The sequence below is a fragment of the Eptatretus burgeri genome, chromosome 18 (genome assembly GCF_056783735.1).
Source record: "Eptatretus burgeri isolate ZD-2024b chromosome 18, Ebu_testis_v1, whole genome shotgun sequence".
NCBI classification, from domain to species: domain Eukaryota; kingdom Metazoa; phylum Chordata; class Myxini; order Myxiniformes; family Myxinidae; genus Eptatretus; species Eptatretus burgeri.
In genome coordinates, this window is record NC_140978.1 from 8,864,505 (window position 1) to 8,892,469 (window position 27,965).

A 27,965-nucleotide genomic window follows, 5' to 3' on the forward strand; every position below is an offset into this window, starting at 1 on the left:
TTAAAGGGATACAGTTTAATATTTTGCTGATTACAAAGGACAGGTGCAGTTTGTTTTCACATGTTAATGGTGATGTTCATCCTCTTTAATGGTTCCAATTACTCCCATCTCCTTGTGGGGTCATACCTAGGCCATTGTTCTGGCCTGAGTATTTCTGGAACCAACTTGCCAGGACTGAAGTTATAGTAGCAGGAATTTGGAATCTAGCGACAACTAGCCTTCTCTTCACGAAAGACACTATGGGGATCTTTCACATCCACCAACAGCCAGTTTGACAGACGAGTCCTCTGGCTTTACCGCTTTGCAAGGATGGTACACACATTGATGTCTTGCCCTACTTGTGGAACACCAGGGATGACAACTTTTAGCTCGGTCGAGATTCAAACCCAAGTTACACAGTTCAAAGGTGAGTCTGCATACCTCGAAGTTATGCTGCCAGCCCATGTTAATGACGTCTGTGAATTAATTTTTTTTTAATATTATTTGCAAAAACAGCTATATTTCTGCTCCATATGTTTTTGTAAACCAAAAAGAGAAAGCAGCGTATTGTTTATTCTTTTTCAGTTAGCAGTTTGAAAAGATGTCGTGACAATCATAACAATGAGGTTTTATATGGTACTAACAGATAATCCAGTTCCACTGGGCTCTTGTAAGGGAATTCATTCCCAATAGATTGTGGAATATTTTGGGAGTTTGCCAGGAATGTCCTTTGACAGCATAATAGCAGGAACCTATGTATATGATATTGTTACGAATCTGGCAGCCATGAGCACTCAACATTCAGGTCCTTATAGAACAGTTATATCGATAAGTATGTGTTTCTAGGTAGGGTCCCGTCCTATGTTTAATGGGTGATTAATTGTACGTGCGCTGTAAATTAATTTAAAGTTAGGATTTTTACATCACTAACAACAACACTCTGCTCGCCGCATTGTCCGCGCTCTTCGTGCGCTCACCGGCATGCGGGCGTGTGCAGAATTCCATGCCCCAGGCAGTGTGGATTTCGCACCAAATATGGTCATGAAGCGGTTCGCTCTGGCTGTGCGCCAAATAAGGGTATGCGTCATTTTCCGCCCAATGGGCGATGCGCGGACCAGAGCCGGGGCGGTCCTTTGCAAGAAGGCGGAGCCGTGACACGCCGTTCACCCAATGAGAGCAGGTGACGGAGGAGCGGACCGCGCCCAAAAAAGCGATGGGAAAAGGATTGAAGATTGCGTCCCACGTGCTCGAGCGCGCTTCTGTCTGGGTCTGCGGCTGACTGCATCGCGCGCATCCGAGGCGTCTCGTCTGGCGCATTACAACAAGCCGTCAACCATCTCATCACGGGAGATCACCTCATCTCGCCTCCTCTGGGTTCGGCTGCCATGGTCCGTTCTTTGGCGACTGGTGCTCCGGGAAGGTGCGGACGTCGAGCCGCGCGAACGCGGCCAGATAGCCAGCACGTTCTCTTCCCTCAGCTCGTCTTCCCTCCGAGCTGAAGGGGCAATAAAAACCTCGAGGTCCATCTCTTTCTGGGTATTTGTGTGTGCGTGTGTGTGTCTGTGGGCTCTGTCTCTAAGTGGAATTGTTGAAGGAATTGCTTCTATATTTGATACCTTTCTTTATTCGTGATAGCTCTGCTCTGTGTTCCCCTCCCCGATTATTGTTATAAATAAATATCCCCTTTTGTTAAGTGTTCCAGCTCGTTTCTGTGTTTCTTTCATTGGCTTAGCACAGTGCGTGTTGAGAAATAGCGAAGTAGTAAATTGTTCATTTGGACCGACAGGCCTCGGTATCTGTCCGCTCGGGTTACACACGGTTCGAGCACGGTAACGGCTCGTTCCGCTCGAGGCCTGTCGAGGGTGTGAATTCCCCGGTAAGCTTTGCCACGTGGGTACTTAGGTATATTGAAGTTTGGCAATTAACCCTTTCCACGCGGTCAAATTATTGGCGATTCATGGTCCTGTAAGGGGTCCGTGCCTTTCGGACTTATCCGAGGGTCACGACCTAAATTCCGGTGTGTTTGGTGGAGCCGACTCTACTGCTCCCCCTCGCGGTCGTGCTCGCCACCGAAACCCGGCCCCACAACAATATTATGTCTGACATTTTCATGATGTAAAAAACTATATCCTTGTCTTCAAACCTTGAGTCTTAGCTAAAGTAATTATGATCATAATAATCATAATAATAGCAACAATAATAATAATAATAAAACATGTTTAGACATACAATACCTCCTATGTGGAGTGTTGTAACTGATACGTTGTAATATGGCAAAACTTACCCATTATTCCATGATGTTTTTATTCCATTATTCCACCAGCATGGAAGGTTTTAATATTCTTTTACTTGATTTAACAGGAAATGTTTATGTTCAATATCGTTTTGCAAGTTAAATAATAAATGGCATGAGGGATAGTTTGAGCTCCCGAAAAGCAAAATAAAACACCAACAAGGCTAAAAGTAATTGTGGAAGTAACGTTCGTACCAGTACAACAATAAACACAATTTAAGACCACAGGTTTAATCCTGCACTCGTAGTTTACATTTAATTTTTTTTTAATAACTTTTATTGTTTATTTATCTATCTATCTGTATATGTTTGCACATTGCACGATTGTGTCTGAACGGGGTAAACGTCGTAACCACAGCACTCATAATGCTGAATGATACCTCATTTAAGAGCTCTTGGGTCCGGACAGTGCATATGGAGGTCTAACAATATCGATATTCATGCAATTTAGAGTTGTGTGCATTTTTTGTTCTGTACACTGGTGGTGTATAAGCTCAGAGTTGTTGGTTCACAACCTACCTAAGGTAAAAAAATATATAACCATGAAGTATTCAGTCAATTATGTCCAGTGTATAATTACCTTTGTGTTGATTCACTTCACAAAGAAACCTCAGCAGCCTCAGTTCGTGACTATCACGCTGTCAAAGGACATTCATAGCAAACTCCATACATATCTCGCACTCCATTGGGAATGAATTCCCTCACAAACGGAACCTGGGACTTCCACTATATTTTTGTGCACATGTGTGGCATATGGAAGAACACTCTGACAATACCTTGTGTGAGCGGAGGCATGAAGTTTCATGGGCGGTGTATAACCTCAGAGTCATTGGTTCGCACACATCCCAGAAGTAAAAGAATAATTTAACCACAAATTATTCAGTCAATTCCGTCTCATGAATACTTTCCTTTTTCTTGATTTGTAGCAGTCTTCACAGTTCGTGACTATGATACGGACTAGAATTTGGGAGGGGGGGTGGATTTTTCAGGAATTGAAGATAAAAAGTGGAGCTGTGGACCTGTATTTAGGGGGGGGGTGGGGAGTGGAGGACAGAAAGTTTGAGTGGGGGGCGGGGGAGGGGGTTGCAGAGAAGGGACAGAGTTGGGAAAGGGGAGTTGAGGCATCGGGGAGGGAATTAAGGAATGGGTTTGGGAGTGGAGGTTTGAGGATTTGAAGAAGAAGAGGGGAGCTGTAGACCTGGGGTGGGGAAGGGGAGGGGGTTGACGACTTGAAGAAGAAAGTGGCAGAAGAGGACAGAGAGTTGCGGTGTGAGTGGTGGGGGGGGGGCAGAGAGGGGACAGAGAGCTAGGAGAGGGGGTTTGAAGACTTGGCGTAGGGAGGGGACTTGAAGATTTGGGGTTGAGAACTTGTGGCCAGAAGGGGGGAGGGGAATATTCCACTCTTTTGGGAACTAATTCCCGAACAACAGCCCAGTGGAACCGGGCTATCTGCGAGTTACAGAATAATAAATTATGTATGCTCACGTCTCAGACGATGTAGAAAAACAATATAAATTATTATTTTAAGAAAACAGTTGCTGTTGAGCAGGAAATGCATGGAGGATGAAAATCAACAACTTGAACACTTTCATGTACACTACATGTCTGACAGGATGGTCGAGAAGCAGCGCACCTTCCTCTGAGCCGTCTAATCTGGGTTCCATTCGCAGCCCAAATATAAAATGTTGGATTAGTGCTTTACAGGCAGGGCATTGCATCACACATAGCATCCCTGTATATGCTCAATGTCCCTCTCCATTAGCATCAGTTGGTGGATGTTAAAGATCTCACAACGTCTTCAGCAGAAAGTAGGTGAGTTATTGTTGGCAACTTGAACAAATTAGCAGTTTCTGCCGTATCTCTCTCGCCGACCCACACTTGCCAAGCATGGCGAGTCTCCCATTACCACTAATGTGAGTTGAGGGAGACCTTCATCCTGCGGTCAACTGAAAATAGGCTGATGTGATGTGAATATACTCCACACTGATGATTGGGGTTGAACTGCACCTTACTGTCTATTGATGGATTGTATTAAAGCAGTAGGTATACTTAACTGTATATCTTTGCATTGTTTTTCTACTTTGTCGAAGACTTATACTTGTAGTAAACCGTAAACTTGACTATTTCAGTCTTGTGCAGGACGAAAGCCACACCGCTCACCCCTTCCCTCGCTCCCTACCCAACGCATGTTGAGAGGTATTTGGCATACTCACCACGCTTGTCAAGTGAGGGTTGGCGGAAGCGAACAACCACAGGAATCGAACCCAAAATAATCAGCGGAGAAACAAACAAGTCTTTAATTAATTATCGGAGCAAACAACCACCTCTTCAACATATATTACTTAACATTAAAAAAAAACAAAGAAACAATGGAAACTTAGTAACACATTGGAATGGATGAGAAACACCTTCGAGACTGTTGAATATGTACAATGGATGTTCGTGTTGTATTCAGAGACGATAGTTTGTTCAAGTTTATTGGTTGTATGAATGACATCATCATTGATTCATTTGTATGAAAAAGCATCTCATATACTTTTGTTGGGAGGACATTCGCATTATCTTCTATCTATTGGCAGTGTTGATGATCTCAATGTGAGTGATTTAAAATATTCCAATGAGACCCACTTAGAACACGATGTTTATTTCCCTTATGCGCCTTGCTTTGTTCTACTCCTCTACAGTACCAGCTGTGATCTTAAAGTTGTCGGAAGGACAGGGCGAAAATGACAAGGAGCGGCACATCGTGACGTGCTTGGCTGAGGGCTTACCTGAACCAGAGATCACATGGTACACTTGTGATAAGCTGAAAAGGTGAGTCACCTTTGTGTGCGGCAATGTGTTGTTTATCAGCGCTTGCCCTAAGACCAAGCTGTTATTTTGGGAACTTTTTGGATTGAGTACTCAGTTTATAACATTAATTCAGCCTCCCTTGGAAGCCTTTATCTGATGCTCCACTTTCGAAATGATGGAGGAAAGCTAACAAGGCCTTTCGCTGGCATGCCATGTGTATTTTTGCTGAACCGTTTCTGTTTGGCCAGGTACTTTTATCCTGCTATTGCTGGGGCTAAATCCAAAAGTGAAACAGTCTTTTTAACATAATTTTCAGCTTTTCAAATCCATCCATCCATTGGGACCATACTCTGTGCAGAGCGTTGGTGCTGCCTAAGCAGTCTCCTTAGCTATTGGGTACAATCCTGGATGGGTTGCCACTCCGACACAGGATACCAGCAAGCTGGAACTCATTTTGCCGACCTCGGAAGGATGACTGGTAGAGTCAATCCCACCTGGTATTAATTCAACAGCCGAGTGGGATTTGAACAGGAGGCACTCCATGTTCACAGGAGGCACTCTTACAAGGTTCAAAGTCCATTCACTGGCAGCGATCTGTCGGGGGTTTGTGTAGCACACGCCCTTCCACTCGAGGCTTGCACCGGCCCACACGGTCAGGAGTCTGCAGTATGGGTCGCTGCTTGTTCGGTGAGTTGAGAAAGTTCTCCAAGACTATCATTGTGCAGTGGCACAGCCCTTTCTCTCAAGTCATTTTCCAAGTATTTTCGGCTTCTTTCAGAAGCTTTGTGAGCCATTTTAGGTTACAACCCTTCTCTTGCTCACACAACACACTTTATTGCGCCATTTCTAGGGGTTCCTGCACATGCACACCGAGCATTCTGGAGTGAATTACGTCATTTCGAAAGTCACGTATTGGTTTCTCAAGTTCACATAAACAGCACTACGTCCTCTTCTCTGTCTCTGTGACATTACAGTACTGGGTGGTCCATATGTCTCACGCCCCGGTGTACTTTTATAAACCCTTTTGAAATGTATTCCATTGTAATATTATGTTGCCATATGTATTACTGTTCTTATTCACAACACAAACTAACCATATGAACAAAGCAATGGACAACAGACATAAGTAAACATGAATGTGACAAATGTTTCTCACATGATGACCCCTGGATAAAATTGCTTGTAGTGGGTAACAAGACATATGAACCAGCCCACATTAATGTTCTCATTGTCATTGGTGGATTGTTATTGTTTCTTGGAATATGCTTGAAAAGTGGTGTGAGACTCAGTTCCACATCATGCTTGGAGAGATGCAGATTGTTTTTTTTGGCAAGGCCATTTAATGAAAAAGCGAATTTTACAGCCAAAAACCAGATTTAAAAACAATAATTATTATTGCAGAAGTATTTCAGCGTATTGTTGCCCTTCTGATTTGTCCTCTTCCCTCCTTCCTCGTGTCTCACTCAGTTGCAATTCTCACGCTTCATGGAAATTGTTCAATGGTACCGATGCCACACAGAAGAAAACTTTTATTGAGTTTGACAAGGACCAGAAAGATTCAGAAACTGCTGGATTTCGGCGCACGCGCGTTGAAAGCACACTCGCCCTTTCTCAGCTGGATGAGTCTATATCTGTGCGATGCAATGCCAGCAACACAAACAACGAAGTTGTAGAACAAGAATATCTCGATGCTCAAGTCATCACTTTGGTACAACATGGTATGTTAACATTTGCTGCTGCAGCCTTTGGTGGAATGCATGTTTTTACTCTTTAATATCATAGAATGATGACTTACCGTATTTTCGTTTGGATATACTTTGAATTTTTACTGCTATTATTTCCACGTGATGTTATCATCATCAGCAACACAATGGTGTTCAACCCCATAAATGGAGCGAGACACTGAATTTTTCAACTATCCATAAATTCTCCAATTATAAGCAAAATTGGTGGTTTTAATCGGATGAAAGTGTGATCTGTGTGGCAGAGAGGAAGGAAGTAAAAAATATTCTCAGCAGTGGGAACAAGAGAAATGCATCGATGTACATAATCTGAGAAATATTGAGTTGAGTTCCAATCAAAACAATTAAGCTGCCGCTTGATTCCACACCGGCGAAGGTATCGAGATGCTGAAGCTGAAGTGCAATGTGTTATAGGGATGCATACTGTATGAGGACCATTCAAAAATGTTCTAGGAAGAAGATACTAACAATCGTCCAAGAAGCCCTAATTAAATGAGGTGTACTATATTTAGAGGTTTTTTGGGGGGGTTTTTTGGACTCAATTTTGAGTATCTCATCCATCTAACTTTTTTAATGTTCCGTGTATCTAGAACAAAAAAGTGACGTTTTTCACACCCAAATTGAGTATTGGACAATTGAAATTGTCCAAAAATTCAAAAATACTGGACAATTTTACAACAACCATGTTAAAACTGATTTACGATTGAAAATATTCCATGATCGTCAGTCTCTGTTTTCGAATCGTCCACGAGCCTCAATCTCTGAACGGAAGAATTGAAAGTTCATCGTGGTGTTCACATTCTCATTTTCCAATGTTGCAAATTAACTTGTCAAAATAAAACTCAGATATTATGAACCGCTGAAATTCTTTAATTAAAGAAACAATCAACGTTGACGTCTTCTCATTGTATGGGGGCTCTGTTGGTTCACAAAGTTGGGGTAATGCATCAATGGATATGCCTCCTTTATTGAAGGATATTAAGCTGGGTGTTCCATCTGCTCGCATTGTGAGAAGTCCCACCATGCTTTTGAAAAACTTTTTTTTACCACTGCCACATTCCAAATTCCTGTCATAACTGACAGCACCATGCAACGGAATGGCGACCTGTCCAACATTGGTCCTCAGCCATAGAAATGTACCTGATCTGCCATGGTCCCCATAAAACATGTCATGGTCATGGTCCCCTAATGCTTCCTGTAAAACAGTAATGGACTTGGACTGGACTGGACAGTTCATTATACAGGTGGCTTGCTTTACCATTTCTCCTTTAATTTCCAAAATTGAAGCGGACTTTTAAAAGAGAGATAAAGGTTACAACTAGAACGGCGCTCAGTCGAGCACATACCTACTCCACGTTGAACAGTTCACATTTTGTATCCCACTGATAGACTGGATCTGGATCTGGACTTTAACCAAAATCTTGTTCTTGTCACCTACCCAACTCATCCACCAAGTTTTGTCATAACCAGTCAACAACTTTTTGAAATATCTTGCTCTGTATCGTTTTTGGCCGAATGTCTCAATGGTGAAGAATCACTGAAATTTTTTTTGAAAAGTTCAAGTGTCCGGACCCGAATCCAAATATTCACTAAAATCGAATCAATTTGTCCTCGTCACACACACACAATCTGTGCACCAAGTTTCGTCCAGGTCCGCCCATAACTTTTTGAGACATCCGACTCACAGACACGGACAGACAGACAAACGAGTGGAAGCAAAACTTCCGTCTACCTTTGGTGGCAGAGGTAAATAGCATTAATTATGGTAAGGAGTATCAATTAAATGGTTTCCTCATGCAAGGACCTCAAATCACGTCACACTGACCTTACAACCAAAAATTAGTATCGCCGTCATTACTGCTCAACAAAAATCATCGGGCTTCGTTCAAAATTTTTTGTTCCATGGAGGAATGAGGACATTTGAGAGCAACATAAGTGTCCCGTCCCAAAGTAGCAAACTCGTTTATCACAGATCTCTTAAGTAGGAATAATGTGAAGAGTAATTTCTCTTAAGAAAAAAAAGTCTTTGCATGTCTATTCAGTTTTATAAGGAAGACTCAATTTTTACCCAACCTACGAAGGATGACAGGCTGGGTCAACCCAACCTGGTGTTAATTCAACTCAGGACCCCAAGGTCCCAAGCCAGCCACCTTAACCACGAAGCCAACACCAGGATTGAATAATGGTGGAACCCCCAAAAAAAAATCCTTTACAAGCCGTAAAAAAGTTGAGCCGGGTAGGGGGTGGGTGGAGGAATATGACGGCATGCAATGTGTGACGTGAAAATGAGATTGTGGTTGTAACGGGCTTCTATTTTGCTTTTGACATCTGACAGCATCGCACTCCAGGCTGAAGGTGACGGCGGCCATCTTGGTTTTGCTTGTCGTTGCAATAATCTCGCTCATCGTGCTGGTTATTGTGTGGAAACAGGTAGGACACCTGTGTGAATCATTTTGATGGTTTGGACGACTTGTTACTCACATCGTGTGAAAATCTTTGGCATAGTTGAGTATTAATTATATTGTTCATAAAGCTGATACATTGATGTTAATAAGGTCCATGGTACAAAACATGCAAGCCCCTCGAAGTAAACTGGCCTATCCCACACCCAAGGAAAAAAACAACTGAGTTCAGTGCACATCTGTAATATTTCAAGATTAGTGCACCTTTGATGTAAATGGCAAGTTCTGAACAAAATGTTTTGAAGATGACCCTGGCTTTGTTCTTTGGGAGTTTGATGGGATTGTAAATGGGACTTTAGATCCATCTTATGTTGTGTGCATATACGCATCATTATAGTGAGCATTTCACAATAAGGCTCAGCTTCCTGATTACTCCGATAGAAACCACGATACGAAGTACGTTGGAAGGTCATCGAATCGATCAGCGCAGATGGACACGAGTACATCTACGTTGACCCGACACAGCTTCCATATGATTCCCGGTGGGAGTTCTCCCGTGATGCCTTGCAACTTGGTGAGGGCCGCACGACTTTTCGGCTTCATCACGTTCCCCGGTGGTCTCACTCGACTTTGTGTCATCGTCACGTGTGCCTGTACTGACAACAATCGACCAACAGCAACAAAATGTCACTCTTGATGTTTCATTTCATCTATCTATAATTCCAGCAATGTGTGTCTGTGTCTGTGTCTGTGTCTGTGTCTGTGTCTGTGTCTGTGTCTGTGTCTGTGTCTGTGTCTGTGTCTGTGTCTGTGTCTGTGACCGCTGTTTCTCGACAACCACTGGTCCGATCTAATTGAAACTTGCTAGGTATATTGCTGAGGACCTGAGGATGTGCCTTTTCAAGGTTTTATATTAATCGGACAAGTGCCTCCCAAGTTATGGCCATTTATTCACCAACCAATGACAGGACACGTTGCTGCATGGGCGTGGCCGATGGGGGAAGGGAACCTCAGCCGCGTTCCCCATTACAGGTTACAACGTACGGACTTCCGGATAATGAAGACTTCGTGTATTCTAATAATTTCTCGATTTCTTATGCGCATTTATAGATAAACACAATGCCCCAAGTTATGATCGTTTTCATATTAGACGGTGCGTAAATTTCGGTAACATCAGAGTGAGCTGGTATGCTCCGAACCAGGAAGTAAAAAAAAATTTCTCTCTTCTCTTCTCTTCTCTTTTTCCTTGCGACGACATTGCGAAAAGGCAAAATACGTTGGCGCTAATTGAATAATTGGCCATTAAAACTAAATTGCGAATAATCGTAACTGCGATATGCGAACTTCCAAGCCACGCACATACGGGCACGCGAGAGCGAAGAAACGGCCTGTGTGGTTGTTGTTTCTTGCTCACGGTTTGAATATTTATTTATTATTATTATTTTTTTTTTTTAGGGGCACGTACTAGTTTTAACAATTTACTTCATGATGATTCAGAGTTGTTGTTGTTGTTGTTGTTGTTGTTGTTGTTGTTGTTGTTGTTGTTGTTGTTGTTGTTGTTGTTGCCGTTGCCATTGTTGCCCTGACTTACTTTTTCGATTGAGTGTAATATTAGAAAAATGATTGTTTGCCTTCAGGTCGTATCCTGGGCTCAGGGGCATTCGGGAAGGTTGTCGAGGCAACAGCACGAGGCATGAGCCACTCTCAAACCTTCATGAAGGTTGCTGTCAAGATGCTCAAACGTAAGTTCACAAAGAGCCCAAAAAAAAATCCATTATCCCCTAACTCCATATATATATATATATATAAATATATATATATATATATATATATATATATATATATATATATATATATATATATATATATATATATATATACAGTATATGTCCATATCATTCATTGTAATATTTATGTGCTTTCATTTGCTTTTATATCTGTACATTTTGCAATTACTGTCCTCATAACATTATTTGTACCTTTCAGGTTATTGCTTAATTAATTTATTTGTACTTTATGGACAACTGCCCTATTCTCACAAATCCAAGCCTTCTGTTGTTGCTTACTCATCTTAACTTTCTTTCCTTTCCCTTTATTGTAACACTTTTCATATTTATACCCTAATTTTCAAGTGTGAAATGTATTTGTAAATGACTAACTGTAAGTCATGGGAACATCGTCGGCAGTCCATCCAAGCCCGTGGACAAACGGTCCAAAACATATTGCAGACGTGGCTAAACCCAGAGCCGACGTATTGACCCAGAACCCTCTGACCAGTCCAACGCACTTTCCTGGGTAGCTTTACTTTCCATCAACGGATTCCAACAGAATGCACCTCATCAACGGATATGTACGAGAAACGAAAGTTGAATTGGTGAGCAGTTCGGTGGTTTTAAAGTGTGAAAAGTTTAGTTTTGGGATCTGATTGATGGTGATAAACCTTTTTTTTTTGGTAAGTATGGGGCTGTTTTTTCGGAAAATGATGAGATGAGATATACCACCCTCCTTTACAGAGCATTAGTGCTGCCAAAGCAGTTTCTTGGCAACGGTTATGCTGGACGCTTTTGCCATTGCCTTCCCAGCAGTTTGGCAGGGTAGGAAATTAGAATTTGTTCAGAGTACCGGCAAGAGCTGACCTCCTCATTGTGAAAGACACAATCGGATCTTTAACGTCTACCAACTAACGCCAGCAGACAGGATGCCCAGTTTAACGTCCCTCCAAGGGACAGTACACACATTGATGCCTCACCCTGCATGCAAAACACCAGGATGACAGTTTACAGCGAGGGTGAGGTTCAAACACAGGCTCGACAGTTCGGATGTGCGTGTGCATACCTCTAGACTATCCTGCCAACCATTAGGATTAGGAAAATACAAAAATGGAAAAGTCTATATTCAGCTAGTAACAGTCTGCAATTGTCAAAGTCAATACTGTGTTAATCCAACACATTTTTCTGTACTGTATGATTAGATGTTTACAGGATAGTGGCTACTAGGTTATACTTAATGCATAGCATAGTCATACAGCTAACTTGATATGTAATGGCAAATAACGAAAATATAATGAATCTATGGACGTGTGCTGTCGAGGAGCCAGGTCCTGTTTTCAACTTCGACATCACTAGTAAAGTAAAGGCTCACCTTCACCTTCACCGTCACGTGCAGTAAGGGATCACGATTCAAGAAGGAATTCGTAATCATGGGTTGCTTTTTCACCTTACAGCCTTTTTTTTTTAAAGCTTTTTATTATATACTGCCTTAAAAAAAATGTACGGAGACCATGACAGGTGTTTTAGAAAATTAAAATTTGCAGTCGCAGTTCAACACTGACCTTGGTCAAAGCATACTGAAGACTTTTTTGAAATGGTACATGCTGCTTCCTCGCTTGACGCTCATCATTTCGAAGATAGAGCACAGACAAACAACCACAAGTTGTCATCCTATCGGGTGCCGAGGGGGTTGGGGGGGAGAGGGGTAGGTAGATATGAAATTACATCACTTCCTTCAAGGTTTCAAGGTCACCAGTTGTGTTTCTCTCATGCGAATTCCAGTGTTGTCTGATGTATCCATGTAACAGCTCCTGCATGAGACTTAGAACCTGTTCATACAATAAAAGAAAGGAAGTAGAAGGGCACTCGGTAGAGTGCATACCTCCGCCACGCAACTCCTTTATAATTTTAATCACGTTAAAAATGAAATAATTCTCGCATCCAGATCCGTCCACAACTTTTTGACATATCCTGGACACAAACAGACAAACAGACAGAGAGGGGTGAAAACATAACCTCCTTCACCTTCGGCGGCGGAGGTAAAAAGGCCATTGAGCCTCGGATGATGTATAAACAGACTTGTGTTTTCAAGGTTTAACACCTCGGAGGAACTTGAGCCGAACTCATTTGTATTTAATGGAATCTCTTCATAATTGGAAAAAAAAAACCCCAAAAAACCTTGAACTATTCAATAAACTGATAATGTTGTTTTCCAACATCTACCTTGTTTGTTAATAACCCTACCTTTCTCAAATACAACTTAATCATCTATTTCTCTGTTAACCTCTCCGCATCTCAGCATTATAGGGTTAAGATTACTTTTAATACAAATGTTGAAGATCATTGCCTAACGTCACAAATGTGTCATACATGTCTCTTAAGTTGTCCCGTATTTGGCTCTGTGACTAATGGTGTGGTACAAACTTAACAGCAACCGCACGATCAAGTGAGAAGCAAGCTCTCATGTCGGAGCTCAAGATCATGAGCCACTTGGGCCCACACCTCAACATCGTCAATTTGCTTGGGGCCTGCACCAAGGGAGGTTCGTAGCCACTTGCGACTCTTTCTTCGCTCGCCTGCGACAGATCTTACATTGGTCGAACAATTGTTTATCGTTTCATTCTTTTGTCCGTCATCAGAACAAATAATGAAAATTATAAGTTTGCAATCCAACCCATGCGTTTAATGCCTCACTCACGTGAGAACTCCAGGCTCAACTTTTATACCATGAAAAATGTTGTGCAAATTTGAAACACAGTAGAAACTGCAAGGTAGAGCGCACACCTCCGCCACATAATGCCTGTTCCACGAGAACACATCGGGCCCAATACATTTTTGAAATATCATGCAACGCAGTACTATATCGTTTTTGGCCCTTTCTCTCAATGGTGAAGAATCACTTTAAAAATGAAATTGATCTCGTATCCAGATCCGGATTCGGATCTTCACCAAAATCGAATCAATTCGTCCTTGCCACACACACCCAACCTGTCCATCAAGTTTCGTAAGATTCCGTCTACAACTTTTGAAGATATTTTGCTGGAATCATTTTTTAGCCCTATCTCTCAATGGTCAAGAATCACTTTAACATTCTAGTCGTCGGATCCGGATCCGGATCTTCACCAAAATCTAATCAGTTTGTCCTTGTCGCACACACCGAACCTGTTCCCAAAAATTTCATCCGGATCCGTCCACAACTTTTTGAAATATCCTGTACACAAACAGACAGACAAACAGACACAAAGGGGTGAAAACATAACCTCCTTCACTTTTGGTGACGGAGGTAAAAAGAAAAAAAACCCATCGGTTTTTAGTATATTAAAACGTTTACATACTGTATATGTTACTGAAAGACAAGGAAAGTAGGAGGCATGGACCCAATGGACATGATATGGGATTCAAATCTGGGGTGCTAACGTCGAGAGGCCATTGTTCGGGCTCCATCACCAAAAAGTCCATTATTAATGTGTCACGTTGTAAAAACAATTCGCATTGTTTCTTCAGAACAATCATACATTGCCTGAACCGCAGATTTGTGGGCAAGGAATCATTTGGAGCATGTTTATTTTTGCGATTCATTTAACCATTGTTCGTATTACTCAAGCGCATCATCTTGTGTGTGAGTGACCACTTCATGTTGGTATCTCAAGCTAATGCTCCTACGAAACCATCTTGCTCAGGTCCAATCTATATTATCACCGAGTATTGTTGTCACGGCGACCTGGTGAACTACCTGCATCGCAAGCGGGAACGTTTCCTGTACGGTCCTTGCGGAAAGGACTCCTTCGGGGGGGACATCTTCAGTCTGACCAGTACAAAGGACAATGCACGAAGGTGCCTAATATCCCATCTTTGAGCCTCTCATCTCTTCACCACTTTCATCATTATAATCCTGATTTACATCGTTGGAACAAGGGATCATAAAATCAACTTGGTGATCATTTTGACTGAGCCGTTATTCTTGCAATCGATAATGATTATATTTCTGCCGTTATCATTATCTGTAAAGGAGTGACAACCTGTCCTGCCTTGGTTCTCAGCTACGGAAATGTACACGATTCGTCGTGAGTGCCATGATACTCTGTTAAGTGTATGTGTGTGTCAGTTTATGATTATATTAATAATGGTTAGGTTGGAAGGCTTACCTCACAACTTAACCAATATTGAAACAATGATAAACTTTTACACTATTCTCAGAAATACCAACATCATGCTCAACGACTCCTTAAACAGCTCTAATTAACCATAACCTATTGTGGGATCAGCCGAGGAAGTTTGTTTTGGCTCTAATCTTTAACAAAATGGCTGACGAGGCCTGATGTTCAACTGAAGGTGGCAGGAATTTAGAATTTGTTCTGTACAGTGGTGATAACTCACCTCATCTTCATAAAAGGCATCACGGGATCCTTATGGTCAACCAGCTTATACCAGCAGACCCCGGGCTTGCCGTCCACCCGAGGGATCATGCATTTTGTGATGCAACGGCTTGCCTGCGAAGTATGGCACTCTTCTCCTTTGAAGTTGTTCTCTTTGTTAATTCATGGAGACGTTACTCAGTTCTATTAGCAAATAGCAACTAAAAAAAGGGAGAAGTTCTTTCATTCTCTTTCCTTTTGAGGGTTCTTGTGTCTTTTGCGTGTACGGGTATATGGAGTCTGGCCCTTATCTTCAGCCGTGTGATTAAAATTCAAATTGTGGAAATGTATAATGAGTTGGCCTAAAATTGTCATCTAATTATTATTTTTTTTTAATCTTCATTGCATACATTCACCTGCCTCGGGTGACCTGATCGTTGCACAGTACCCAGCACTGCCATCCTTATATCCCTTTACCTCTATTTATTTATTTATTTATTGTACCTTTTTATGCTCCTGCATGCACAGGCTTACCAGTCTGAATTCAGACTTTCAAAAGGCTGCAAACTTAAGCCCCTGTCACACCTTGACGATTTAGCCAGCGTATGGCAACATATCAAAATTGATCTAAAATGCTGGCGTACGCTGAACTATTGATGTTTTTTTTCAGTTTTGGGCATATATTAATGAGTTGGACATATGCATAACTTATTAGTAACGCACATAGAACATTTTGATAACTTATAGATAACTTATACCAACGAATGCTTAGCGTGTTGTCGGCATTCACAACTTATGCCCAACGATAGTCTAACTTATCCATAACGTGGCAGAGTATCGCCGACGATCACGTGGCGTAGCCTATTAAAAGGCTGCGGCTCAACGATTTAAATCATAACCGCACTCGACAGCGAAGTGTCAACATCACCGACATGCCGAATGAAAAAAAAACAAACAAACAAAAAAAACCATGGAGTCTGGAACACTGACGGGTTCCTCCTGTGAAGCCCATTTTTCCAATTCCCCTAAACGCTGCCAATACGCCATTATACGGTAGCTGTAAGTTAGAAACACGTTCAGTAAGTTCTGTGGTCGTCCAGAAGACGTCAAATACGTCAATATGCGTTGGAGATACGTTAGACATAGGTTCAAAGCACGTTACTCATAGGTTAGAAAGAAGTTTCGGGTATGCTAAACATTACCTCGACGTGTTTCGACTTATGAGTAACTTACAAGTAACGTGTGCCGACGTGTGTCAACGATCGCGTAACGTGCCTACAACTTATGGCCAGCGTATGCGGAATGTGTGAGTCACACGCTGGCATACGTCGGAAAATTTTGAGCATGTTAAAATTTGTCGACGAGCTCGGCGTACTACGACGTATGCCAGGGTGCTTCAGCATGCTCTTAACGTATACAAAACTTACCCATAACGTATTCGACGTGTGCCAGCGTATTCGCCAAATTTTTCATACGTCGGCATACGCTGGCTAAAACGTCAAGGTGTGACAGCCCCTTTTGGTGTCTTGATTTGGCAAAACATATTCCTGACGTTTTTATGCATTAAAGGTTTCAATGAAAACAACCTATCTGGTGCACTTTGTTTTTTTTTTTTTACATCTAATATATTCCCCCAATGACAATCCAGCGTTTTCAGAGCTTATCCAGGCACCTGTTAACGCTTGTGGTCCAGGAAAGATGCACATATTGCAAGGCAGTCAATGGTTGTGTGCTTTTAAACCCACACTGAGAACACCAGGCCAGAGAGAGGCATGATGTTTGTAAAAATATCCAAGTCATATTTATTGGGGCACATTGCAAACGGCTCAATTTCAACAACTTCACGTTTCAAACGATAGTGTGAAACAAATTATTGTATTGCAAGGACAATAGCAGGTTAGTAAATATCGGTTTATCTTGTCCATGGTTTTGTTTTGTTGTTGAATCCTTGTCCCTCTTTGTGCACCTCACCAGCTATGTGATGCTGTCCTTTGAGGATGAAGGTTCGTACATGGACATGAAGTCAAACGATGGCCAGCAGTACGTGGCCATGCAGGAGGGCAGTCCCAGAAAGTCGTATTACTCACACCCGCCCTCCCATCGTTGTCTCAGCCTCGAGAGTGAGTTGAAACCAAAGGCTTCTTCGAACCCGGTCAACGGGAAATGAACTACTCGAATGTTCCATCAATAATAATAATTATTTGTTATTATGATTATTATTTCTCTGGAGATCGGAATGATATTTCAAGAGTTGATTAAAGATGTATGTCGGTGTCTCATCTGCTCCATCAATAATTTCATCGAACAGGTGGTTATGGATCTACTTTTTTTTTGTCAGATGCGCTTATTTTCATCATTTTCCGCGCAGGCAAGAAGCGAGAGGCATTCTTTCCAGATTATGTGGATGAAGACGCAGCTCCACTGCACCTCAGGGATCTGATCAGTTTCAGTTACCAGGTTGCGAAAGGAATGGAGTTCTTGGCAGCCAAGAACGTGAGTTTTCCGCCGCACTGTTACGACAAAGAAGAGCCTTGTTCTTCAAACCCGCGTGTTATGTAATAACAAAACTACGAATTCGATTCCATCAATTATTCCGTCTTTGTGTTTGAACTTTTAGTGTGTCCACCGGGATCTGGCTGCTCGAAATGTCCTTCTGTCTGAGCGCCGGGTCGTCAAGATCTGTGATTTTGGTCTTGCTCGAGACATCATGCACGACTCGAACTACGTCTCCAAGGGCAGTGTGAGTGTAAAGCACCTCTTTTCATGAGTGTTTTTTTTTTCCTTTAGCTATTGTAATCTCCACAGTTCGGTTGTCAACTCAGTAATAAGGAACTCAGATGAAGTTGATGGAGGTAGAGACTCGTTGTTTGTTTTTTTTTTGAGATGACAGTAAAATGGTGGATTTATCTCTTAGTTCCATATGCTTTGCACCTGTGGATGTATGACGTCTTATTAAGCCACACGGAAAAACGCTGACTGCTCAGCTTTAAATGTATGCTAAGCAGAAATGCACCGAGGCAAGCCAAACAAGAACTCATGACATGCAAATGTAATGCTTGGAATCGAGTCAGTCTCTTGTTGATGCTGAGGTCACAAAATCGTTTAAACGTTTAAATGCAGGCACTTGAATGTTCGACCTGGCTTATGGTCTCTTGAATTGTGTGGGCTCTGTATTGGATTTATTTTTTTTTTTAAATTCTGGACACAAGATTCTTCCTTGCATACATTGTTAAATTTTAATTCAATGCATTACATTTCACTGCAGTTAATGGGCCGATAGGATAGCCGAGAGCAGCGTTTCTCAACCTTTTTTACCCTTGTGGAACCCTTGAAATAGTTTTCATGTCTCAGGGAACCCCTGCATAAAAATTATTATGTACCATTATTAATATCTAGCTCTTTTATATTTTTATCGTAGTTCACGTGGTAAATATAATATTCTTACGGTTGTGGAAATTCGCAAACCACCATTCAGGTTCCCCAGAGATCAGTTATGTCGATAAGTGTGTGTTCCAGGTTAGATTTCCCCACCGATGTATATCGGGTCTTGTTCGTGTGCTGGGCTGTGAACCTTTGAGTTAGCTGTTATTCTTTTGCTATCTTTTATCTGAAACAAACATCTCCTCAACAACAAGCTCTACAGCCACGCCACCTCCACCACAATGCCAACATCTCTACAACCACGCCATCTCCACAAACGCCACCAAAGGAGCCACATTCTCCACATCCGTTACGAAAAGTATGCTCCGAAAAGAACAACTCGACAACTCCCGCCCCGATATTCTGGGACGTAAACAGGATTGATGGTTGGGGCGGGTCCATCAGAACGGCGTAAACAGGGATGGCCGTTACAAAAAGTATGCACAGGAAAGAAGGAAACCCGATCACTCCTAGGATTACCCCAGCACGCCAGGAAGGGGGTGGGGGAGCGCATCGGAGGGAATAAAAAGGCACATTGGAACGCCGAGTGGGGAAGAGAATTCTCGCCTGCCATGCGGGAGGGTTCGTGGTGGTTCGTTGGTGGTTCAGTGGTGGTTAGTGGTGTTTCGTTGGTCGCTAGTTGGCGTGGAGCAGCCAGTTGGAGTTGTGGAGTCTTGGAGCAGCCAGCGGAGTCTGAAGTGGAGAGTCGGGCATGTCGCCAGGCCCAACCAACCAAGCCGCCATTCAAGCCGCTCGCCCAGCTGCTCGAGCCGCTAAACTGTTCAAGCGACTGGTGCATTGGCAGGGTAACAGATGGGACCGAGACGCCAAGGGTCGCCGAGCGAAGACCACCGAGTTGCCACCAAGGGTAACGGCCCGGCCTCTCAGAGCCTTCCGGTCATCCCGGCTCTGAGAACATTAAAGGCTTACGAGCCCGTTTCTTTACCCTGGGTTTTGTGTGGAAGTCTGTGGGCCTTGTCTCAATAAGTAGTGAATTGTGTAAGTGCCTGTATATACTTGCATTTCTTATACTCAGCTGTAGGGTTTTCTCGTGTCATGTCCCCATCCCCCCATTGATTGCTTATGTGCTTGTTCAAATAAATGTCCCCCATTGTTGAACGTGAACCTGCTCGTCGTGTCATTTCCTCACATTGACTGTCATGGTGCGTTTGGAGAATTAGCTGGCTATTAAGGCCGATAAACGTGATCATTTGGCCGATGGGATTTGGCGATTTAAAACCGCTCGGCTTCGCACACGGAACTCGGCTTCGCACGCTTAAGCGGCTCGTTTTCGTACAAGTCCCGTCGAGGTATAAACTCTCTATTTCTGTCCGTGCGAATAGTTAGGTAAATCGACAATTCGGCGATCGACCCTGTAGTGCGTGGACAGAGTATTGACTGGTTTATGATGCGTTAAGGCATCCGTGGCTGGATTCCAGGGTTGGTCCAGAAAGCCACAACTGGATTGCGGCCTTCGGTGGGCGCGCGACCGCGATTCGGCTGAAACTGTCGTCCACACGCCGAATGCGGTGGAAATCTATAACAATATATTTTTTTCGGATACCTGGTTTAAGGAAAAAATGACCCACTTTTTGTCAAATTTACTGGCAATGAAAAAAAAACCATACTGCTCGTTTATGAGACCTCACACCAAGGTTTTAATTCACAAAATAAATCTGTAAGCACACACACACACACACACATACAAATAAAAATCACTCAATGATACACGAATCCACTACGTACAGGACGTCCACTAACCAGTGAGGGCGGTTTCACACTGGTGCCATATAGACATCGTTAAATACATTCCCTATGGTTGTTATAATTGTAAATAATACAAGAGGTTGAAGCCTCTATTATAATAACCAAGGAGTTTCCAACAATATGCCGTACTTGTATCGTAAAATTACGAATATTAAATCAAACAAAAACTACTCAAAAATACATTAGCCTATTTATTACTGTTTCTCGCGGAACCCCTAGCGACCTCTTGCGGAACCCTGGTTGAGAAACACTGGCCTAGAGGTATGAACAATGGCCTTTGAGCTGTCTCATCTGGGCTTGAATCTTGACCCAGCTGCAAAGTGTCATGCTGGTGTTTCGCAGTCAGGGCGAGGCATCATTGTGTGTACCGTTTAACTGGAGGAACCGTCTGGCCAGCACCGAGGGTGTTACTAGACTTTAACAATCCTCAGGTACCTTTCACGAAGAGTCGGTGAGTTATTGCCAACACCCTGGACAAATTCCAAATTCCTGCCACCTTCGGTCGAACGTCAGGCCATGCCAGCCGGTTTATGATGCACTCTTGTCACAGACTTTCCCTGGCTGACCCCACAACAATGTGGGAATTATTTGGCCCATTAAAAATAGGAGTCGAAGTAGTTCTTGATCACATGGTTGTGTCACATTGTGCTTTTAAATACATCTGCTTAATACATCTGTTTCCTTAAAATAATTTTTCATAAATTATTCCACAATCCGAAATGTATTGTTATGTTAAGTTAAGGTGTCTTTGTTAGACTGTAGTTTTGGGTTCACAACTACTTTTGGTGCAATTGGCAGCAGGTGGTCTTCAGAGAAGGGAAGGACTGAAGGCTCGATCTGTCTTGGCAAAGATTAAAAACTAATAGACCATTAGATGGGGTATCATAATAATAATAATAATAATAATAATAATAATAATAATAATAATAATAATAATCCGAGTGTTCAAGCAAGGAAGTATCACGTACCATTTATAAAGACAGACTTCTCTATGACTTGGCCGGGGTTCAAACCGCCGACCTCCCAAACTCAGAACAGACACTCCAACCATTACATCACCAAGTATGATCCAACTGCAGCACATTGCACCACTCTGATGGCATGGAAAATAGTAAATGAAATGGTTCCGGAAGTACCATGCGAACATAAACAACCATTCAGTGTGCCGTTAACTAATTATCATTTCCTTTTTTTGTCATTCTTGCTTTGTTAAAACAAAAACAGTGAAGTTATTGATTGCCATGAGCTCTCACCTGATCAATTTAACCCAGGTGGCTAGGATTATATATAAAAAAAAAATTGCCGACTCCCATGGTCTTCTAGCCGAAGCTAGTTGGTTTTCCCTCCGTTCACAGGTGAGAGATGTGAGTGGGTCTTTGTTTTTCATTATCTTGCCAAAGCAAGATATGTAACTCGATCGGTTTGTTTGTTTTTTTGTTGATATATTTATATATTTGTGTGTTACAATTGATTTTCAACTTTCAACTTGCTCTCTAAGTCACAGTTCTAAAGCAATGGCTCTCAAACTTGACGTGTATACTCGTGAGCGCAATAGCTTTCGACGCCCAAAATTTCGAAGGTCAAGGTCAAAGGTCAAGGTCACCAGGAGGTCAAACATCAAAATCAACGAAACCCTTAGCTTTTGAGTAAATTTTATCGGATCATCTCCAAACTTGGTGGATATAGGCGCTCAGCTGATTAGTTTTTGGTGGCGATCGGCCTTGACCTTCATGGTTAGCGCCTAAGGTTGAAGTTGACCTTCATGAAGGTCATTTTTAAATCTTTGACTAACAATATCAAGTAGTACCTCAAATTGAAGCCCGAGAAGAGTGTTTCTCAGATATATAAAAATTTCGTCGTTATGACGAAAAAACTGATTTTTCATAAGAAATGAAACTCTCAAATCAAGGTCTTTTGGCAAGATAACCTTTGGCCTAAGGCCAAGGTACGCTTTTCATTTAAGTGTTGACTGCTTTTGACATTTACACATGGGACATGCTTGGGAGCCTCAGTGCTACATGTTTATGTCTGTGCTATCAATGATGATTCACCAACAAGTGATGGAACTGATCCACAGCTGAGGGGGTGTACACCATTGGGATTCTCATGTATGTATGAGGAATTTGTGAACGTCTTTACAGCTGTGGAGGAACTCTGGGAAGGGTTTGAAACGGTAAAGGGCTTACCTTGTGTAGCCTTCCATGGTTGCTTTATGCAGCTTCTTCATCTCGAAGAGCATGCGAGGAGTCGGCATATATATATATATATATATATATATATATATATATATATATATATATATATATATATATATATATATATATATATATATATATAGACAGACATTACTAGAGGGCTAGCAGGGGTGGGGGATACCTGGCGCTGCCTGGTTGAGTGAGCTTCTCCCGGCAGTGGTTTCAGGACATATTTGGCATTGCAAAGCCATGGAGTTATTGGCCTCATGGTGGTTATGTTTTGGCTGCGGGTCGGTGGAACCAGTGCCTGACCCCAGATCCAAATAAACACTTTATTTCAGCTTTTGGTGACCTCAAAATGGACGTCGAGGCCAATGTGCGGTAGCTTGAAACCTTGCCCAGATACTGAAGGATATGGACCCAAGATTTGGGGCCTCGAGGTACAATGGTTCGGCCGTGAATGAATAATGTGCAAATGCACAAACACACAAACACACACAAACACACAAACACTTGAAAACATATCACTGTAAGCACCTAATTACCATGGCGTGTCCACTGACACATACCAGTGGGGGGACGGAGGGCATTATTTGATAATTCCTTTTTTACGGCGGTTCCCGCAATTTTACGGAGATTGTTCTTGACATGTGATGTGTAAATCAACATTGTGGTGTTTTTTGTTGTTGTGGTAATTGATTTTGAATGACCTAAAACATACAAATTAAATTTAGTTTTTTAAATGAAATGTCGATTCATTTGCAGAGCAAATAGTGGGGTGGAGGAGGGGGCATGTGCAAAGTGGGGTGGGGGGGGGATGGCCTAGATATTATGTGAGTGATATAATAATATCGATTTTGATTATATATATACAGTGTATTGATTATATATACAGTGATTATATATATACAGACACCTTGATTTGACTTCATCGAATTTGCTTCATACGTTTGCTGTATTAGAATGTAGCATACTTTTGTGTTGCCTGTATTGTCTTCCATACGGATTTTACTTTGCAGAAGCTAAACTGGTCATAAATTCTGAAGTGCCAAAGGAATTTCCACTTGTTACTTGAAGAACTGCTTGACCAGTTTCAGTTTTCTCCATTGGATGTTGAGGGAAAACGATTTAGCACCAGCATCTCGTGTCGTAGTCCCAGCTGTGTGAATCGACGTTGCAGGAGAGAAAACCGTATTTAAAGTGACACTCCAAGGACGTACCCCATTCCGTCCAGTGGAGGAACAACCTGAAGCATCCACTCTTTTTGATCATATACCTGTTGTCTGGAAGGCAAACGCCTTCTACCGGATATTTATATGAATGCAGGTTCATAGACCGGGTTAAGGAACAGGGGCATAACAGTTTGGAAGGTGCTGAAGGCAAATTGTGGGGGGGGGGGGGACTCCCACCCTTGTGGTCAAGCAGTGATTTCTGATGGATTCATTTTCTGATTAAAAAAAAAGATATATGCAAGCAATAGGAGTAGTGCAACAGCAGGGGAGAGGAGAGGAGAGAGAGAGAGAGAGAGAGAGAGAGAGAGAGAGAGAGAGAGAGAGAGAGAGAGAGAGAGAGAGAGAGAGAGAGAGAGAGAGAGAGAGAGAGAGAGAGAGAGAGAGAGAGAGAGAGAGAGAGAGAGAGAGAGAGAGAGAGAGAGAGAGAGAGAGAGAGAGAGAGAGAGAGAGAGAGAGAGAGAGAGAGAGAGAGAGAGAGAGAGAGAGAGAGAGAGAGAGAGAGAGAGAGAGAGAGAGAGAGAGAGAGAGAGAGAGAGAGAGAGAGAGAGAGAGAGAGAGAGAGAGAGAGAGAGAGAGAGAGAGAGAGAGAGAGAGAGAGAGAGAGAGAGAGAGAGAGAGAGAGAGAGAGAGAGAGAGAGAGAGAGAGAGAGAGAGAGAGAGAGAGAGAGAGAGAGAGAGAGAGAGAGAGAGAGAGAGAGAGAGAGAGAGAGAGAGAGAGAGAGAGAGAGAGAGAGAGAGAGAGAGAGAGAGAGAGAGAGAGAGAGAGAGAGAGAGAGAGAGAGAGAGAGAGAGAGAGAGAGAGAGAGAGAGAGAGAGAGAGAGAGAGAGAGAGAGAGAGAGAGAGAGAGAGAGAGAGAGAGAGAGAGAGAGAGAGAGAGAGAGAGAGAGAGAGAGAGAGAGAGAGAGAGAGAGAGAGAGAGAGAGAGAGAGAGAGAGAGAGAGAGAGAGAGAGAGAGAGAGAGAGAGAGAGAGAGAGAGAGAGAGAGAGAGAGAGAGAGAGAGAGAGAGAGAGAGAGAGAGAGAGAGAGAGAGAGAGAGAGAGAGAGAGAGAGAGAGAGAGAGAGAGAGAGAGAGAGAGAGAGAGAGAGAGAGAGAGAGAGAGAGAGAGATAGAGAGATAGAGATATATGCTGATGTTGGGCATCAATCTCACTGATGTGGGGCGACAGCACTCCAGAGTCTGAATTGGAGTGTGGTGGAACGAGTCAATGGGTTGACCATTCGACACCCTGAGTCGTGTGCGATTGCAACCTGGCAATACTCTGACAACTCTAAACTGATATAAGACCACACGTGCGACATCTCTGCCGTGTCGAGGTTCAGGAAAGACCATTGCTGGGCGTGCAGTGATTGAGAACAAGACCACTGCTAAGTTACAAGGAAACTGCCAGCTGTGTCTTTCCCTTTCCCTTTCATCAACACCTGGGTGCATTGGATTGAAGCAGGAGACTGTCACCTTCGTACAGCCAACGAAAGAATGAATACTTGAGGAGTGAGTGAACAACATAACTTTTGTGTGCAGATGCCAATTTGTGTCTTTTGTGTTTCTGTTTAAATTTCTCGATGCAGAGATCGAGAGAACTGGTAAATATTTTTTGATAACTAATTATTTATTAAAGTGATTGAGTGAAGACCTCTTTGGGGTGAACTATGTTTTATTGCGTTAAAGGATTTTGATCATCTCTGCTAACTCGTGTAATCATTCCATAAATACAAATTGTGAAGCCTTTGTAAATATGTGTGCAGAAAGAAAATAAATTAAACGACAAAGCATCTGAACGTGTGAAGCCTGTCCGCTTTGTATTCAGACTTCTTCTTCCGCATGCTAAACGGTACCTTTGACCTTTTGACCAAATTCTTAATTTGTCTTCCCCATATTCTGATAATAAAGCTTTGTTGAAAATTTGATGACAAAAGCTCAAATGAGAAATTAAAATTTCAGGTCATGAAATGCATGAAATCATTGATGGAGCAGAGACATCGACGTGTGTGTGTGTGTGTGTGTGTGTGTGTGTGTGTGTGTGTGTGTGTGTGTGTGTGTGTGTGTGTGTGTGTGTGTGTGTGTGTGTGTGTGTGTGTGTGTGTGTGTGTGTGTGTGTGTGTGTATTGTTGCGAACAGCCACGTAACTCAAATCGCGGCACGTCGCCCACCAGACGGACAATTCAGTCGTGACCCTCTCGGAACAACGCCGGGAGCTAGTCACGGGTGGGAGTTTAACCTCACCACGATCATGCCAATTGCCCACCCGCGCAGGATAGGGTTGCTCGCCAAATTCGATCTACCTAAGTACCTGGGCGAGTGGTCGACCGGGCGATCGTACCACGCCACAGGCCGACTCCGGACACGAACCGCTTAAGCGGTCCATTCCGTACTAGAGTGATAACCGAGCGGTGTTATCATCGGCCTTGACGGTTCCGATTAATTACTGGGATGTTGCACCCACTACGAATCCCTTACGTGAAGCAGGATGGAGAGTCAATTAAAAGGAAGGAGACGAAGTGAAACGGGCACAGTTCAACATGAAAGCATTTTATTCCGCGGCACACGGAAAGCACGTATATACAGCCACAATAATCAAAATGCACATAGAAAGCAAAGGAAATACAACCGACTAACGCGTACACACAGCAACACTTACACAGTTTTACTTCACAGACGGCGCCAACACGCATTTACACAAAAGCAAAAGAAAGAAGCCACCCTCACAGGCAAGGAGGCAGACGGGCCCGTCGGCAAAATGTGCGCGGGCCTGGAGGAGCGGCCAGGTCCGCGAAACCGGGAAGGTCTTACCCGCGTCCTCGTGACGCGTTGGCGGGCAAGCCGCACAGTGTCCGCCCCGCTGTGCCCCGACTCCGGGCCCCTGGCGTGCTTGTTGGCACCATGTTTGGGGTGGGGGAGGAACGGGGCCCCCTTTTGCACTGTCTCAGCACAGGGGGGGGAGGGGAAATTGTTGATGCCCTGGGGGAGGGAGTGGCTGGCTTGGGTCCCGCGACGAGACGAGCGATCCCCCACACCGCAGCCTCGTCGCCGACTGCCGTCCTCCTGCCTCGGACCCGAGCTCCCTTGCCTGCAGCTCCACCGCGCGCACTTGACTCAACTCCACCAACGCGACGCTCCTCGTCTCCAAAAGCAACTCCTCGACGACACACTTTCCTCCTCGCTCAACTCAAACCTGAGTCGCCTTCTGCTTGCACCTTTATAGCGCTCAGGAGGCGCTGATATGCAAATTCCCGGATCAGGACGCGATTGGAGGCGGACCCACACCGCCCCCCCCCCCCCCCGGTCAGCCATTGGTCGGGCAAAAATGGGTGTGAACCTCCCCTGATCCTAAAATTTACATAAACAGACCAAGACGGAATTCACCTCTGCGCCTGGAGGCGGGGCCAAGCCGCCTCGCGCTTGCCCTTGGATGGAGGATAAGTGGGCGTGAAGCATTCCTGATCCGAATTTTCCCCTCTGAAAGGCCGCCATTCGTGCTCGCGGCTCGGTGCGTTTGGCACCAATCGCCGAACGGGCCCGAGACAGCCCGACGTTCAGTGTTCACAGGTGGTGCGGGAATGGCCGTAAAAGCGATGATGTGGGATGAGGTTGTGAAGGTAAAGGCGAAGGTGGTGGGGTGTGGCGTTGTTGTGTGGTTGGCGCTGTGGTGGGGATGGCGTGGTTGTTGAGATGCTGTTTGTTTGAAATAAAAGATAGACAAAGAAAAACGACTAACTCAAAGCGTTGCAGCCCGGATGGATCACATAAATTCCCTCTATACAACGGGTTTGGGCTAACTACACATGTACCTATGGAGATATCTCACCTGAGGGCCCTTTTTGGTGTAATGCGAATTTCCACAGCCGTAACAATATATGTATATATATATATATATATATATATATATATATATATATATATATATATATATATATATATATATATATATATATATATATGTATATATATATATATATAACCAGACTTGGTAGCGCAAATTGAAGAGCGTCCGCACTAAGTCTGGGCGCTGAGTGATTCG

At 43.3% G+C, this 27,965-nt stretch overlaps 1 protein-coding gene across 4 annotated transcripts in view; it reads left to right on the plus strand.

The window, feature by feature from the left end:
• LOC147008550 (platelet-derived growth factor receptor alpha-like) overlaps positions 1 to 27,965 on the plus strand; it is a 125,295-nt gene that overhangs the window by 77,129 nt on the left and 20,201 nt on the right. For all 4 annotated transcript variants that reach the window (XM_085863962.1, XM_085863961.1, XM_085863960.1 and 1 more), the window contains 10 exons: positions 4,957 to 5,086; positions 6,533 to 6,783; positions 9,143 to 9,237; positions 9,651 to 9,783; positions 10,847 to 10,951; positions 13,410 to 13,520; positions 14,659 to 14,812; positions 17,308 to 17,453; positions 17,702 to 17,826; positions 17,951 to 18,073. In XM_085863962.1, the coding sequence (XP_085720088.1) occupies positions 4,957 to 5,086; positions 6,533 to 6,783; positions 9,143 to 9,237; positions 9,651 to 9,783; positions 10,847 to 10,951; positions 13,410 to 13,520; positions 14,659 to 14,812; positions 17,308 to 17,453; positions 17,702 to 17,826; positions 17,951 to 18,073 (1,373 nt within the window). The remainder of the gene's footprint in view (positions 1 to 4,956; positions 5,087 to 6,532; positions 6,784 to 9,142; positions 9,238 to 9,650; positions 9,784 to 10,846; positions 10,952 to 13,409; positions 13,521 to 14,658; positions 14,813 to 17,307; positions 17,454 to 17,701; positions 17,827 to 17,950; positions 18,074 to 27,965) is intronic.